Raw genomic sequence first — 15,186 nt, forward strand, 5'->3', positions numbered from 1 at the left:
GAAAAGCCACCTTGTTAATAAGCAGGGTTTCGGCCTGAAATGCAGAAGAGTTATCATTAGAACGGTGCATGCTTGCATTCCTTGACATTAGGTGGCTAGCTCCTCCTACTGGGGCAGCCATTTTGTAGTTATGACCACACCCTGTCTCAGGACTCCAAAGGTGCGAACAGGCTCAAATATTTTGGGGCCCTCTGCACTAGGAGACATCTCCCCACAGTTCAGCACCTACTGAAATCAATTCTGTGAATTTAGGCAGATTGTAAGTGGGTGAGTAGACTGGATTGTTGATGATTGCCTCCTGTGGCCCTTTCTTGCATGCCAGGTGAATTCCCTCCAGGTCAAACTGGCCAGAGATTCTGGTTTGGTGGGAGGGGGCATCATCTGGGCAGGGAATTAGGGTCACTGTGGGTGGGCAGGGAGTTGTGAGTTTCCTGCATTCTGCAGGGGGTTGGACTAGATGACCTTGGAGGTCCCTTCCAACTCTATGATTCCATGAATAGCATCCCATCCTGGCTCTGCAATACATTTGTTAATGCAGACAAGCCTTTTAGAGGGGAAAAATAGCGCTCATGCATTCTAGGCTAGTCAGTAAAAGCCCACGGAAGGCTCTTCTAAAAATCCAGGGGATATTTCTTCACCCACAACGAACAGTCCAAGAGGATGGGGGTGTACCTGCTTGATGCTTTCGGAGATCAGTCCACTGTACGGTTTCTGGGGGAGATACTTCTGGTATGCTTCTAAGACGGTCAGGGCAACTTCGACGTGGACAGTGGGATCGAGATGGAGGCAACCCTGTAAATAAAAGAGCGAGCTTAACTCTTTAAAAAAATGTTTGAAGCAGGGGAGACCTGGGTTCAACTTATGCCTCTACCAAGATGCTCGTGGGGGTGACTGTGGGACGGCCACCATATTTCTCATTAACACACCGCACAAAGTTGTTCTGAGGAGAAAATGAGGGGGGAAGTAAAGAACATCCTTAGGAACATATATCCTTCTTGCTTTATAGGTGAACTGTGGTCTGTTATGGAAAAGAATACGGCCTCCACATTAAAGTTTATATCAGTGAATGAAATATGCGCCTAATGAAGAACTGAAATGGATATATTTCTAGAATCCCACTGAACGTACATATCCACCTTTGCTCCCTGGGTAAGCAAGGCACGAACACGTCAACAGAAGGAACCGGACTCACTGCTAAGGAAGAAATAATAAGCAGGACATTCCAAAATTTCAAGGAGCAGCTAACAACTTCTGTTTCACTACAGGAATATTAATGGCATTTGATTAATACTCTACAAACAGCATTGGATGAATCAAGGGACCTACAGAGAGAGAGCTCCTGTAAGCTCTTCCACCTGGCATACGTTTGAGGCCTGTTCGGTTAAACGAGTCCTGGTGCAAATTAGATAGAAGAAGAAGAAGAGTTGGTTCTTATATGCCGCTTTTCCCTACCCGAAGGAGGCTCAAAGCAGCTTACAGTCGCCTTCTCTTTCCTCTCCCCACAACAGACACCCTGTGGGGTGGGTGAGGCTGAGAGAGCCCTGATATTCCTGCTCTGTCAGAACAGCTTTATCAGTGCCGTGGCGAGCCCAAGGTCACCCAGCTGGCTGCATGTGGGGGAGTGCAGAATCGAACCTGGCATGCCAGATCAGAAGTCCGCACTCCTAACCACCACACCAAACTGGCTCTCACCATCAACTTCTAGAAGAAGAACATCCAACAAGTATACTACCAGCTGCTGGGCTATTTTAAACTGTTTTAACTGACTTTAAACTGTACCGTGTCATCTGTATTATTCCTGTTGTGAACCTCTCCGAGACGGCAGGTCTGAGAAGGGTGGTTTGTGAATATGACAAAGAAATAAATTTGCTGGCAGCCGTCCCTGCCTGCTGAATTGCGAACCGAGGACTGGCCGGGTTTACGGCTGTTCTCTTGCTGTGAGCTGCTTTTGGGCTGTAATTGTTACGGAGTGCTCCATGGAGTGATGCCATGAGATGGTAATATAGGTTGGCTTTATTGCTAGCTCTTTATTAATCCAGGGAGGACTATCACTCCTCCTCTAGAAAACTTCTTTATTAAAAGTACTAGTGTATGCTTTTGGCTTGAGAGCCAGTTTGGTGTAGTGGTTAGGAATGCGGACTTCTAATCTGGCATGCCGGGTTCGATTCTGCACTCCCCCAATGCAGCCAGCTGGGTGACCTTGGGCTGGCCACAGCAGTGATAAAGCTGTTCTGACCGAGCAGGAATCTCAGGGCTCTCTCAGCCTCACCCACCCCACAGGGTGTCTGCTGTGGGGAGAGGAAAGGGAAGGCGATTGGAAGCCACTTTGAGACTCCTTTGGGTAGAGAAAAGCGGCATATAAGAACCAACTCTTCTTCTTCCTCTTCTACAGGAGTGGGGAGACCTTTTTTCACAGTGTCTTTTTCGGTTCATGTCAGTCGGAAAGCCAAGCCAGACTCCCCCTGGACACATTCGGCTTCTACAAGGAGAGGGACTATTTTGGACAGAGGGACGTGCAAGCCACATGAGCCCCAATGCTGCAGTCTAAATGATATTTCATTCCTGTTGCCATCAACACGGCTGGGGAGGGGAGAGGTCCCCAATAACCTGACCCAACTACACCTGGGCAGCTGTTGAAGCTACGGAATGCTGCCTGTTACCCGCCACTGAGGCCGTTCACGGAGTCGGGCAAGTAAATAGAAACGAGGAGGTAGAGCTGCTGACATTCCCTTGCTCATCCGTCTTGTTAACACCCCCCCCCCCAAAAAAAAAAACCCACAGGTCCAAACCACAGTCTGGCTCACTCACAGTGAGTTGGGCTTCCTTCGGAACTCCTGATACCTACGTGCTCATTGGCTCCCCAATTCAGCCCTTCCAGAATGACGCAGGCTAGCTTGTTCTTGACGGCGCTCAAGTTGTAATCCAGCAGCCAGCTGCGGATCAGGGCCACTTCCGGGGCAGATGGCCGCCAGAGGTGCATCGGGAGCTCTTTAAATAAATAAAGGGAAACCTTAAAAAGAAAAAAAATAGAGAGACATCGATGAACGCCATCCTACAACCCAGTCACATGCAATGCTCACGCAAATGCAGCAAGGAAACGACCACCAGGTGGGGAAGGCTTAAAAAACTGGAGGGAGGAAGAGAACAGCAGAACTCCTCTATGAGTCATTACATGGAAGCATCTAGCATGGCCAGTTCTATAGCCCTAGGTTCTCCTATAATGACCTCCACAGGCCAGACGGCACATATTCTGCTACTCAGGACAACCGCAGCAGAAACGCTGCATAAGATACCCACGTGCATGAATGAGAGTGCTTAATTCTGGCCAGTGTTATGACATAAACTTGGCAGTTCGCCGATGCCACCTTAAAGGTCAAGGTATCCCCTGTGCAAGCACCAGGTCATGTCTGACCCTTGGGGTGATGCCCTCTAGCGTTTTCATGGCAGACTCTGAGGAAGAGTGCCTGCACTCGAAAGCTCACGCCTGGAATAAATCAGGATAAAGCAGGATTTCTTCTAGACATATACTTTGTTGGTCTTAAAGATGCAGTTGGACTCAAGTTTTGTTGTGCGACTTAAGACCAACATGGCGACCCACCAATCGATCCTGACGGGCTAAGCATCTGATTCAGTAGAAATACACGTGGGCAATTTGGACTGGGTATTTGAAGGGGTGGATTTTTTTTTGCATGTTTGTTTCCTTTCTTTCTTTCCCCCAAGCCCCAGTCTGACAGTCCACTCTGCTTGGGGGTCCTTCTCAAGTCTCGTACCATGCCGACGGTTTCAATGGTCTCTCGGACTCGGTCCAGCAGAACGGAAATCATGGAGGTGTGGACAGCTGTGATGGCGCTGAGGAGCTCCCGGCCAACCTTAGAAAAGGTTTCTCTGGTCGAAAGGCTGACGTAGGACACCTGGAAGGAAAGAGGGAGGGAGGGAGGGAGGGAGAAGAGAGAAAGACACAGAGAGAGAGAGAGAGAGAAAGAGAGAGAAAGAGACAGAGACAGAAATAAAGGGTTTTTTTATTAAGTATGATTAGGAAATATTAAGATACTAGGCATTCAAGGTATAAGCTTTCGTGCATGTGCACACTTCCTCAGAAAAGACACACAGGAAAGCTTATCCTCAGAATTCACTTGGTTGGTCTTAAACCTTAACTCATGAGACCTCCTTTGTGCAAGGATGACCCAAGGCCAGCCTCGTTGATGACATCTAAGCTCCACCCTCCCCCACTTCCATCCTCCCAGGAGAACACTGGCAATTAAACTACACCAGGCTTTCTGAAATACAATTTCCTGAATGGGTTAGTGACATGGTCATGTGAACCCACCCACCCTTCCCAAAATGGCCAATGGTGGGCCTGGGTGTGGGAAGGGGAGGAGCCCCAAGTGGGCATGTCCACAGCTATGCTTCCCAGCCATATTCTGCTCAATCGCACCACTTTGGAGGTTTCTGGAAGCCAGAAGAATGTTTGAGAGATTTCTCAATAATAAATATGTTGAGAAAGGCTGGACTACACAAATGAGCGAGCAAAGCAAAGCAACAGAAGCCGTTATAATCAGCTTATTTTAACAGACTTGCTCCCCACTGGCAAATGGCAATCCACAACTGCACAAAATGACAAAAGGACACAGACCACTGACAAGTGACAGAATCACGCCAGGCGGCTGGCAGCCAGGCAGATCCTGACACCAGCAGCTCTTGGAGAATTCCACCTCCTCCCAAAGGCATCAACAGCTCCCTGCCTCCATCTCTTCTCCCTTACCTCGTAGATCTCCAACACGATCACTTGGACAAAATCTTCATCCGCGCCTGCCCGCTTGGTCTGTGCCATCTGGGCAAAGGTGGTCAGCAGGCAAATTTCCTCCGAGCCGTTCATCGCCTGCAGAGACTTCGTGAACTTCTCCAGGTGAGCTGGGTCTACGAACGGCACGGGAGAGACAGACTTTATTACCTGGACACGCATTTCAAACCTTTTTTGCAGGAACCAGGATTCTCAAATGTGGCATTCCAGGAACAGGAGCGAGGCACTATATTCATGGCCAAAAGGGGGAGCTGTTTGACCTGGCCAAGGTTGTGCTTTGGCGCCACCATTACAGATGGCCAGAGAGCAGCACTGCAGGCACCAAATTAGCAGGGATCAAGTGACAGGTCTGAGGAGGTGGGGATTGCCTGCTTTGTGGGGGATTCCTCCCCCCCAGTTGCTGAAACTCCCAAAGCGGGAGGAGTAACACCAACGTTGGAATTCCCCCAGCCCCAGCGAGGGTCAGGCACAGTCTGAGCTGTCCTTGGACTGCTAACCCCACCAGGCGTGATGCTTTCCTAAGAGCAGCGAAGGCACAAACCTTTAAATAAAAGCAGGGTCTGAAATTCCCTTCCCGTAAAAAGGGGGCTACCTTTGAGTTCCCGCTTGCAGTCGGCGAGGCGCATGGTGGCACACAGCTTCTCTGGGTTCTCGCTTTCCACGCAGTGCATAATGGAGAAGAGCTTCCACAGCATGTTGCTGGAGAGGGTGCCATATGGCATCTCTGACATGAAGAGCCACACTCCGAGCCTGTGGGAGTTGGAAAGCCAGTGAAAGACTGCCTAATAAACAGAGGACAGCTGTTCAGGCCCGCCCTGGCATGAGGGGAAGCCAGTGGCCAACCAAGTCCTCTGCAGCGGTGGCCCCCAACCACCGGGCTGCGGTCCGGTGCCAGGCTGCGAAGGCCCTGGCACCGGGCCGCGGCTCCCTCTCCCCGCCCCCCCCCCCCCGCAGGAAGAAACCTACCAGGCAGCAAGCTTGCGGCCTGGCAAGCTTCTTACTGTGGGAGGGGGGGAGAGGGAAGCAGGGCCGCGCCCGCGCATTGCGCATGGATGGCTGCGCCCGCACATTGTGCATGCACGGCCGTGCCTGCGCATTGCACATGCGCAGCCAGGCAATCCCCCTGCTTTCTGCCGCTGGTCCCCAGCCTCAAAAAGGTTGGGGACCACTACTCTGCAGGGCCAGCAACAGGGTATAGAGGCTGAGGCCTTCACATGAACAGAAGAAAAGCCCTGCTGGATCAGACCAGGGGCCCATCTACTCCAGCATCCTGTCTCACACAGTGGCCAGCCAGTTCCTCTGGTGGACCAACAACAAGGCAAAGAGGCTGAGGCCTTCCTAAGAACATCAGAAAATCCCTGTTGGATCAGACCAGTGGTCCATCTAGTCCAGCATCCTCTCTATCACAGGGGCCAACCAGTTCCTTTGGACAGCCAACAACAAGGCACAGAGGCCAAGGCCTTAAAAGAACACGAGAAGAGTCCTAGTGGATCAGACCAGTGGTCCATGTAGCCCAGCATCCTATCTCACACAGTGGCCAACCAATTCCTCCAGATAGCCAACAATAAGGCATAGAGGCAGAGGCCTTCCCCTGATGCTGCCTCCATGCACACCGGTATTCAGAGGTGTACTGCCTCTGATCACAAAGGTTCCCTTCAGTCACCCTGGATAGTAGCCACGAATAGCCAAGAATCTGTCTAATCCCCGAATACAAACACACAATACTCATTATTTCCTACCTTTTGGCCTTCAGCACATGGAGCACAGCCCTCAGGAAGAGTTCATCGAATTCCACCTGCAGCTTTTCGACAGTGTAAGGGGGCCCGGTGGAGCCAGAGTTTTTGGCATGGCTGACGTGCTGGGCCCAGTGGTCGCTCACGAAGCAAAGCGTCATCCTGCAGGAACAAGGAGAGGGTCGGGAAGAGGGGGAAAGGCCGAGCAATTAACCGCTGCACGCTGGAGGTCCATCAGCTCTGCCCCTTCATCCTCGCTCCTCCCCCCTCAACGCATACATATGCAAATGACCAGAATCACAGAGAGCTGGAGGAGACCACAAAGGACCATCTAGTCCAGCCCTCCCACCTTCCCGGGGACATAAAATCCCCCAATCCTGACAGGTGCTCGTCCAAATCTCATCCTAACAACTTCCAACCAAGGGGACTCCACCACCCTCTGAGGCAGCATATTCCATCTATGAACAGCCCTCACCGACAGAAAATGCTTTCTAATATTTAAGTGGAAGCCCCTTTCCCATAATTTGAACCTATTGCCTGCAGTAAACAAGTGCCCCTCCCACACACGATCCAGCCCCGCCCCTCACCTGATGAGACGGCCGATGCGTTTCACAAACTGCCGGTAGCGCGCCCGGTTAAACGTTTCCAGCCCCGCCGCGAGAAGCTCCACTAACGAATTAGCGAACGCGAAGATCTTCATCATCTCATGGGGTGACGTTTTTTCAGGAGTGTAAACACCTGGGCGATTTTGTAAAAAAACCAAAGCAGATTCAACAGGGATACGGTTCTTCTTGGTGGAAGTTATTAGTCAGAACTATTCTGTATTAGGAGGGACATCAATTGTTGAGGAGTTCATATGCGCATTTCAACTATCGGTCTGTCTCCTGGAGGCGAACCAACGGCCAATGAAAATGGACCCTCTCTGCCCTTACTGCAGCTAAACTGTTTGTATTAAAGAACTTGAAAAATAAAAGCCCACCTCTGGTAGAACAATGGATTGGGGATCTTACAAATCTGTGGCATGTACACTGAGATTGCACATGAACTTGTTTTTAGATATTTTGAAGCAGATTTTAGGAACATATCTGCTGCTCCACCAAGACTATTTATTTATTTATTTATTTATTTATTTATTTATTTATTTATTTATTTATTTATTTATTTATTTATTTATTTATTTATATATAATACATTTTTGTCTTTATTTTACATATTTTTCCTTTCCTTTTTTCCTTTTTGAAATTTTATTTAGTTAATGGATTTTAATTCCTCCTTTTAATTTTTTTCTTAGAAATAAGAACATCAGAGAAGCCGTACTGGACCAGGCCACTGGCCCATCCAGTCCAACACTCTCAGTCATCTAGTGGCCCAAACCAAGGTGTCACAGGAAGTCTACACATGGTACCACTACTCCAGAAGCCCTCCCACTGTTGCCCCCCTCCACTAAAGCACCATAACTGGTCCAAGAAAGAAGCAAGTCTCCAGTAGCATGTTCTTGTAGTTGCCAGAGAAGGGTCTGTAAGGAAGGAAAAGCCCGCAAACAGCTGATCAGTCAGCACTGGGTGAGCTGCTTGGTGGGCGGTTCTCCCTCCGCACGGCCCTCTGAGGCTGTAGAGAGCCTTCTCCCTGTAGCTTCAGAAGGGTGTGCAAGGGGAAGGTTTAAAAAGTCCGCCAAGTACTTCTCGCTGGGTGAGCTTCTTGACAGGTGGTGCGAGATGGGCTAGCTAGGGAGTAAGGTCCCTTTAAATGCCCCCAGAGCTTTCAAACCACTGATCCTGGAAAAGGTTCTCTCCGCTGCAGGATAAGCTGTTTGGCGAGTGATTTGGCCGAATCGGTCTGGGTTTCCCCAAATCGGACAAAATCAAATCGGTCAGCCGAATCACTGAAAACCCAAATCTGAAATGCACCTATTTTTTTACCGGTGCACATCCCTAGCGCCAGCTGATCCCTCTGCCAGGACCAGCCAAATATTTTCAGAAAGCAGGCTCAGACAGATATGGCTTCTGTCCTGCAAAGTTTCTCACTGACCACGAGAGATTTGATTGGGAGTGCCAAATTTTTATAAGATTCTTTCGGTGGCAGCTGCCACCAGCGTCCAAAATTCTTAGAGAAGGTAAATTGTGGCAACCATTTTACTCTGGATCTGCCACCTGCTGCCGCCATTTTGTGGCTCCGCCCACCATGCTGTGTCAGAATTACAAGTGAACCTGCAGGCTCAAAAAGATTGGGGACCACTAAACTGGACAACTGGTTTCATGGACACTTCCACGTTGTTTCCTTGTCACCAGATACACATTTGTTGGGAAGGTTCTTCACCTTGACTATCAAATCTGAGCATGTGCTGGAAGAGTTCGTGAAAGGGGAACTGGGACAGGAGGGCAATCAAGTCGTCCTCAAGAAGAAGGACCCAGCTCGTAGCAGGATCTTCATCCTAGGAGGAGAGAAAACAATGAGGAAACGCCTCTTTGAGGGGAAAAAAAAAGCAAGCAGAGAAGGAAGAATGGATGACAGGCTGCCAAATTCTCCAATAAACCTGCAATGGCCGAGTGACACCGTTCTAAATCCACTTAAGTCAATGGGAGGGGGAGAGGGAGGAGGAAGAACAAGAAGAACTACTAAAGGGACAAGAAAAACAAGAAGAATAACAAATGTTTCTACACTCTGCGTTTCACTACCCAGTGGAGTCGCAAAGCGGCTTACAATCTTCTACCCTTTCTCTTCCTACAACAGACATTCTGTTCAGTAAGTGGGGCTCAGAAAGCTCTGGGAGAATGGTGACTGGCAACGCAGTTCTCCACATTAGAGGCTGCCACTCCTAACCACTACCCCCACACTGAAGGTGTGACACTGATCCAGATGGTACCCAAAAGCCCGCAACTTCACTCCCTTGGCTACATCATGTTGGGGGCGGGGGGAGGAGTTCCTAAAATTCAGGTCTTCACTAGCGTGCCTAGGGTGACGGCTTCTAACAGGCACAATAAACTTCCTCCTTGTCAGGGGAAGGGCAAACAGGCTTCTTCAGTAGAAAAGAGCCCAGAGTCCAGGAGCACCTTCAAGACTAACAGAATTTGGGGCAGGGGAAGGAGTTTTCAGGAGTCACGGCTCACTTCTCCAGTAGAAAACAGCCAGAGTCCAGCAGCATCTAAACAAAATCTGTGGCAGGGGAGAAGCTTTCATGAGTCCCTGCTCAGTTCTTCAAAGCCAAGTTAAACAGGACCCTGCATGGCTTTATTCATGCCAGACAGACTGATATGACATCTAGGGTGCATGGGACTACAGCTGATGAGTCCTGGGCTCCAATCCCATCTCCCACGAAGCTTGCCTTTGGCCCATCATCCCCTCAACCCCAGCCTACTCCAAGATATTGTCCGGACCAAAGAGAGGGAGGAAGAACCATATATTCTAGTTCTGACCTCCTTGAGCAGTGGTCCCCAACCTTTCTGAGGCTGGGGACCGGCAGGGCATCGGGCCGCGCCTGTGCATCGGGCCGCGCCTGCGCATCGTGCCACGCCTGCGCATCGTGCCGTGCCTGCAGTCCACGCCCGTGCATCGGGCCGCGCCTGCGGACCTCGCCCGCGCTTTGGGTCACGGCCGTGCACTGCGCATGCATGAATGCGCAATGCGCATGCGCAATGCGCGGGCACAGCCCGCACGGGCACTGCCCGGCCCTGATTCCCTCTCCCCGCCCTCCCGCAGTAAGAAGCTTCCCGGGCCGCAAACACCTGGGAAGTTTTTTACTGCAGGGGGGGCAGGGAGAGGGAGCCGCAGCCCGGCACCATGGCCTTTGCGGCCCGGCACCGGGCCGCGGCCCGCAGATTGGGGACCACTGTCCTTGAGGGATAAAAACAGAGAAGAGAGTTCTAGTTTCCATGGGAGAGGCCACTATAAAGTCGAGGATCAAAGCACACACTTAGAAATACCTCTTCTCCACCTTCGTCAACTAAAGTCCAATTTCCAGATTCTTCCCCCGACGAAGAGGAAGTCTGTCGTTCACACGGCTTCATGTGGCACATAAATTCAGCTCGGCCTCTGTAGAGGAGATAAAAGGGGCTTGAGTTTGGTTATCAGATTACTGGTGGGTGCCAGAGTTCTACAACGCTAGCCTCCCTACCTACAAAATAGAAAAACAAAAAAACACCAACTGCCCAATAAAATCGGGCCCCTCTATAAGGTGGCTGATTAATATAATGTATGTAATTTGATTTATGCAATTCGCTTAATTTAATTTAAATGTTAAAAACCGTTGTTGTTATTAGGTGCGAAGTCGTGTCTGACCCATCGCAACCCCATGGACAATGATCCTCCAGGCCTTCCTGTCCTCTACCATTCCCCGAAGTCCATTTAAGTTTGCACCTACTGCTTCAGTGACTCCATCCAGCCACCTCATTCTCTGTCGTTCCCTTCTTCTTTTGCCCTCAATCGCTCCCAGCATTAGGCTCTTCTCCAGGGAGTCCTTCCTTCTCAGGAGGTGGTCAAAGTAAAAACCATTATCGACCATTTATTAATGTCATGCCAATGGTCTGAATTCCTGTTGCTACCCATCCTGAACCAACCGGGACAGGCAGCCTATAAAAACAGTTATTATTATTACAATCCAAACCCTAGTGTGGTTGCTGGATATGCCATCCTGCTCACTGTATCGATGTGTGTGCATGTGTGAGCGCATGTGCACGCATGAGAGCATGCGCACGCATGAGCACATGCGCACACATGAGCATATGCACTACCACAAACTGCTCTCAAGTTACAGCTGACCCATAGCGACCTGGAAAGTTTTTCAAGGCAAGAGACAAACAGAGTTGTTTTGCAGTTGCTGACCCTGCATCACGCTTCCTCCACCAGGGTTTCATGAAACCTTGGGGTTTCTTGACGGTTCCGGAAGACTTTCCCAAATGGGTGGGTGTTAATTAATTGTATATATATTTTAAAATTCGTTAAACTTTTATCAGGGGATATGACCATAAGTGGTCGTGTTGACCTACCTCGCCCCCAAAATGGCCAATGATGGGCCTGGAGGGGGTGGGAAGGGGAGGAGTCCCAGGTGGGCGTGCTCACAGCTATGCTTCCCAGCCATATAATGCATGATCACTCCACTTTCAAGCTTTCTTGAAGCCTGGAGAATGTCGAAGGCAGGGGTAGTCAAACTGTGGCCCTCCAGATGTCTATGGACTACAATTCCCATGAGCCCCTGCCAGCAAATGCTGGCAGGGGCTCATAGGAATCGTAGTCCATGGACATCTGGAGGGCCACAGTTTGATTACCCCTGGTCTAAGGGGCTTCTCAGAGCCTCTTGTGGCGCAGAGTGGTAAGGCAGCCGTCTGCAAGCTTTGCCCATGAGGCTGGGAGTTCAATCCCAGCAGCCGGCTCAAGGTCGACTCAGCCTTCCATCCTTCTGAGGTTGGTAAAATGAGCACCCAGCTTGCTGGGGGGTAAACGGTAATGACTGGGGAAGGCACTGGCAAACCACCCTGTATTGAGTCTGCCATGAAAACGCTAGAGGGCGTCACCCCAAGGGTCAGACATGACTCGGTGCTTGCACAGGGGATACCTTTACCTTTTAAGGGGCTTCTCAATGGTGAAAACATTGAGAAAGGCTGCTCTACATAGTAACCTTGTGGGTCAGCCAGAGATACAAGGAATAGATCCCGCCAGGCAAAAGAAATGTGTCCTCTCACTGCCGAGTGCCCCTCCTTTAAAAAAAATAAATAAAAGCCTTTCGGTGTTGACCAAGGGTGGAACAGCAATAACTTGCTGCAGGAGAATCAACAAAGCAACCCTGGTAAACAAAAAAAGGTCACCAGCAATGAGAAGATAAATATATCAGAACTGGAAATAGATGGATGGAAGCCAGCTTCGAGTTGCCACTGGACTCACTTAGTTCTGCTGCCTTGGACCAACCCAGCTACCCACGTGGACATGCATGGGGGGCAGGGATGCTCTGTATTCTTGGTGTTTGCGGGGGCTGCAGTACGAGGGCTTCTGGAGTTCTGGCCCAGCTGGTGGACTTCCTGATGGCCCCTGGGTTTTGGCCACTCTGAGACACAGAGTGTTGGACTGGATGGGCCATTGGCCTGATCCAACATGGCTTCTCTTAGGCTCTTAAGAGCAGAGAGTGGCTCTTAGACACAATTTATTTCTTACATTTACATTCCAATCTCCCTTGAGGGTCAGAGCAATGTACAGATGGAATGGTCTGTCTGGGGCAGGGATGCTCTGTCTTCTTGGTGCTTGGGGGGCAAGAGTGGGAGGGCCTCTGGAGTTCTGGCCCCACTGATGGACCACCAGACGGTACCTGGGTTTTGGCCACTGTGTGCCGCAGATTGTTGGCTTTTTAAAGGACTGACCCCAACAATCCCACTGGTATGCCAACAGAAAGTGACTTCTGACCACTGAAAAAGCTCAGCTGGGGACCACGCCAGCTGTGTGGACAAAAACACCATGGAATGGTGAGGAGGAGGGAACTGGAAGAGACAAGGAGTGAAAGTACTGGTAGGAAACCATTCAACATTTCTGTTGCCTGTCGCCCCAATTCCGTACTTACTTGGCGGGAGACATAAGCAACGCAAGGGATTGCATAAAATGGAAGACTCCCGACGGGTTACCCAGGACTCGAATCTAAAAGCAAACAAGAAGAGATACAAAAACTGGAATTTCGATCACAGAGTTTGGTGCTATTAAGTAACACACAGAAGCTAGCTTTTTGGGCATCAAAGATGCAGGTGTCTGGGTGTAAGACTGGGACACCCTGTGAGCCAGGTGGGACTGAGAAAGCTCAAGCTGGCTGCATGTGGAGGAACTGGGAATCAAACCTGGTCCTCCAGATTAGAGGTTGACATTCAACTATGACACCAAGCCAGATTTCTTCTAGACATGTAGTTTTCTTTTAGACATATGTTCTTGTGAAGGCCTCAGCCTCTATGCTCTGTTGCTGGCTCTCCAGAGGAACTGGTTGGCCCCTGTGAGAGACAGGATGCTGGACTACATGGACCACTGGTCTGATCCAGGAGGGCTCTTCCGATATTCTTGTGAAGGCCTTGGTCTCTGAACCCTGTGCTAGCTCTCCAGAGGAACTGGTTGGTCACTGAGGGAGACAGGATACTGGACTAGATGAACCACTGTTCTGATCCCACAGGGCTCTTCTTATAGAAATGTTTTCTTTCAAAAAGAAAGACAGCTCTGGCCACTGCCCAGTCTCTTCCGCCCTTCCATGCTCTAGGTCTCCCAAGAAGGTTCCAGCTCAACCACAATGACCCTTCTCCTTGTCACTGAGCTCCCTACGTACATAGGGGATTTTTTGTTGGAAGTCTTTAGCAGAGAGAGGCACATAATCCTGAGACTATACCCCACTGCAAGTCTGAAGTGGCACAGCCCACCTAAAGGGCTGGCCATGTTAGTGAGAACTGGGCCTCAGAGACATCACACCAGAAGAAAGATCTGAAGGCTCTCACCTGAATGAAAGGAACGGCCCATTTGCTGACACCGGCTGGACACCGGAGAATGTGGTTCAAGAGGAAGAGGTGATCTCCTGGAGAGCCCACCCTTTGCAAGACTGACACCTGAAGCAACAAAAGGCAGTGTTAAAGATGATTAAGGAAGGACCATATTAAGGAAGAAAGGACCACTAAACCACTAAATATTAAGGAAGAAAGGACCACTAAACCACTAAATATTAAGGAAGAAAGGATCACTAAACCCCTGGGAGAAATGCTTTAAAAATGCTCAGCCAAGCTGCTGTCACTCTTTACACCAGCTACAACCCCAAAAGCTCTCTGTTGTCAGATCCTGTCGACTTTCTCCATGAACACACTTGACATTAGCAGCAAAAGTAGTGAGATGAAGCTCATGATTATTCTTGCTGGAACTAACTCGATAGGCAGGACAATCATCAATATAACCCCTGAAACTCCACCCCATCCCGTCAACAGGTGGGCTTCCCCTGAAAAGGTGCTACTCCATTCCCAGGAAAAAGTGCATGAAATTGTCCTGGGCCCAGGTACACATGACATCTTTCTTGCCAGGCTGACTCAAGGCCCGCCTCACCAATAACGTCCAAACTCTTGTTTGCTTATTTCCAGCTCATTGTGTAAGTTGATCTGCAGCATCATAAGCCTAGGACTTTCTTCAGCTCACAGTACTAGATCACATTGACTTTTGTGATACCCTCATCATCATTTGTCTAAATAATATCCAAGAATCATTGGCAATTATTGCAAAACACAGGAGCCATGAATCATAGTGATTGCTCGTTTCCAGATGTTCCACACTGTGCTACCGTTATATGTAGATACGAAGCAAAGAAGCAGTGAATGCTGGGAAACTCACAGCACCCGCTCCCCCACCCCACATCATAGAAGTGAGGAAAGAGCCAACAAAATGTGCACCCTTGCGATGACTTTCTGGCAGTGGTGTCTGTAAACGGCTGGCGCCTGGGGCAGACCACACCCCTCCTCCCCGACACACACCCCGTGGATTTCTCACCAGCCTCTGGAGCCACGTGAGAACGTCGCTCTGGAACTGTGAATCTTCAACGACCCGGCGGGTGAAGCTGAAGAGAACGCTGATGCACTCTTTCAAGGGACCCAAGTCTGCGGAATCTCTGTCCAGCTGTTTGAGAGCTGCTGGTTAGAAGGAAGAATTGGGAGAGCCAGACAG

At 49.9% G+C, this 15,186-nt stretch overlaps 1 protein-coding gene across 5 annotated transcripts in view; it reads right to left on the minus strand.

Moving 5' to 3' along the window:
* The window catches only part of EPG5 (ectopic P-granules 5 autophagy tethering factor), a 69,473-nt gene that overhangs the window by 44,817 nt on the left and 9,470 nt on the right, over nt 1–15,186 (minus strand). For 4 of the 5 annotated variants that reach the window (XM_077346704.1, XM_077346707.1, XM_077346709.1 and 1 more), the window contains exons 4-15: nt 15,013–15,152; nt 13,983–14,090; nt 13,076–13,149; nt 10,455–10,563; nt 8,851–8,965; nt 7,122–7,272; nt 6,541–6,696; nt 5,394–5,551; nt 4,763–4,917; nt 3,771–3,911; nt 2,846–3,010; nt 673–792 (exon numbers count right to left, since the gene is read on the minus strand). In XM_077346704.1, the coding sequence (XP_077202819.1) occupies nt 673–792; nt 2,846–3,010; nt 3,771–3,911; nt 4,763–4,917; nt 5,394–5,551; nt 6,541–6,696; nt 7,122–7,272; nt 8,851–8,965; nt 10,455–10,563; nt 13,076–13,149; nt 13,983–14,090; nt 15,013–15,152 (1,592 nt within the window). The remainder of the gene's footprint in view (nt 1–672; nt 793–2,845; nt 3,011–3,770; nt 3,912–4,762; nt 4,918–5,393; nt 5,552–6,540; nt 6,697–7,121; nt 7,273–8,850; nt 8,966–10,454; nt 10,564–13,075; nt 13,150–13,982; nt 14,091–15,012; nt 15,153–15,186) is intronic. The other variant, XM_077346706.1, reaches the window with a different exon arrangement.

This window comes from Paroedura picta, chromosome 7 (assembly GCF_049243985.1).
Source record: "Paroedura picta isolate Pp20150507F chromosome 7, Ppicta_v3.0, whole genome shotgun sequence".
Taxonomy (NCBI): domain Eukaryota; kingdom Metazoa; phylum Chordata; class Lepidosauria; order Squamata; family Gekkonidae; genus Paroedura; species Paroedura picta.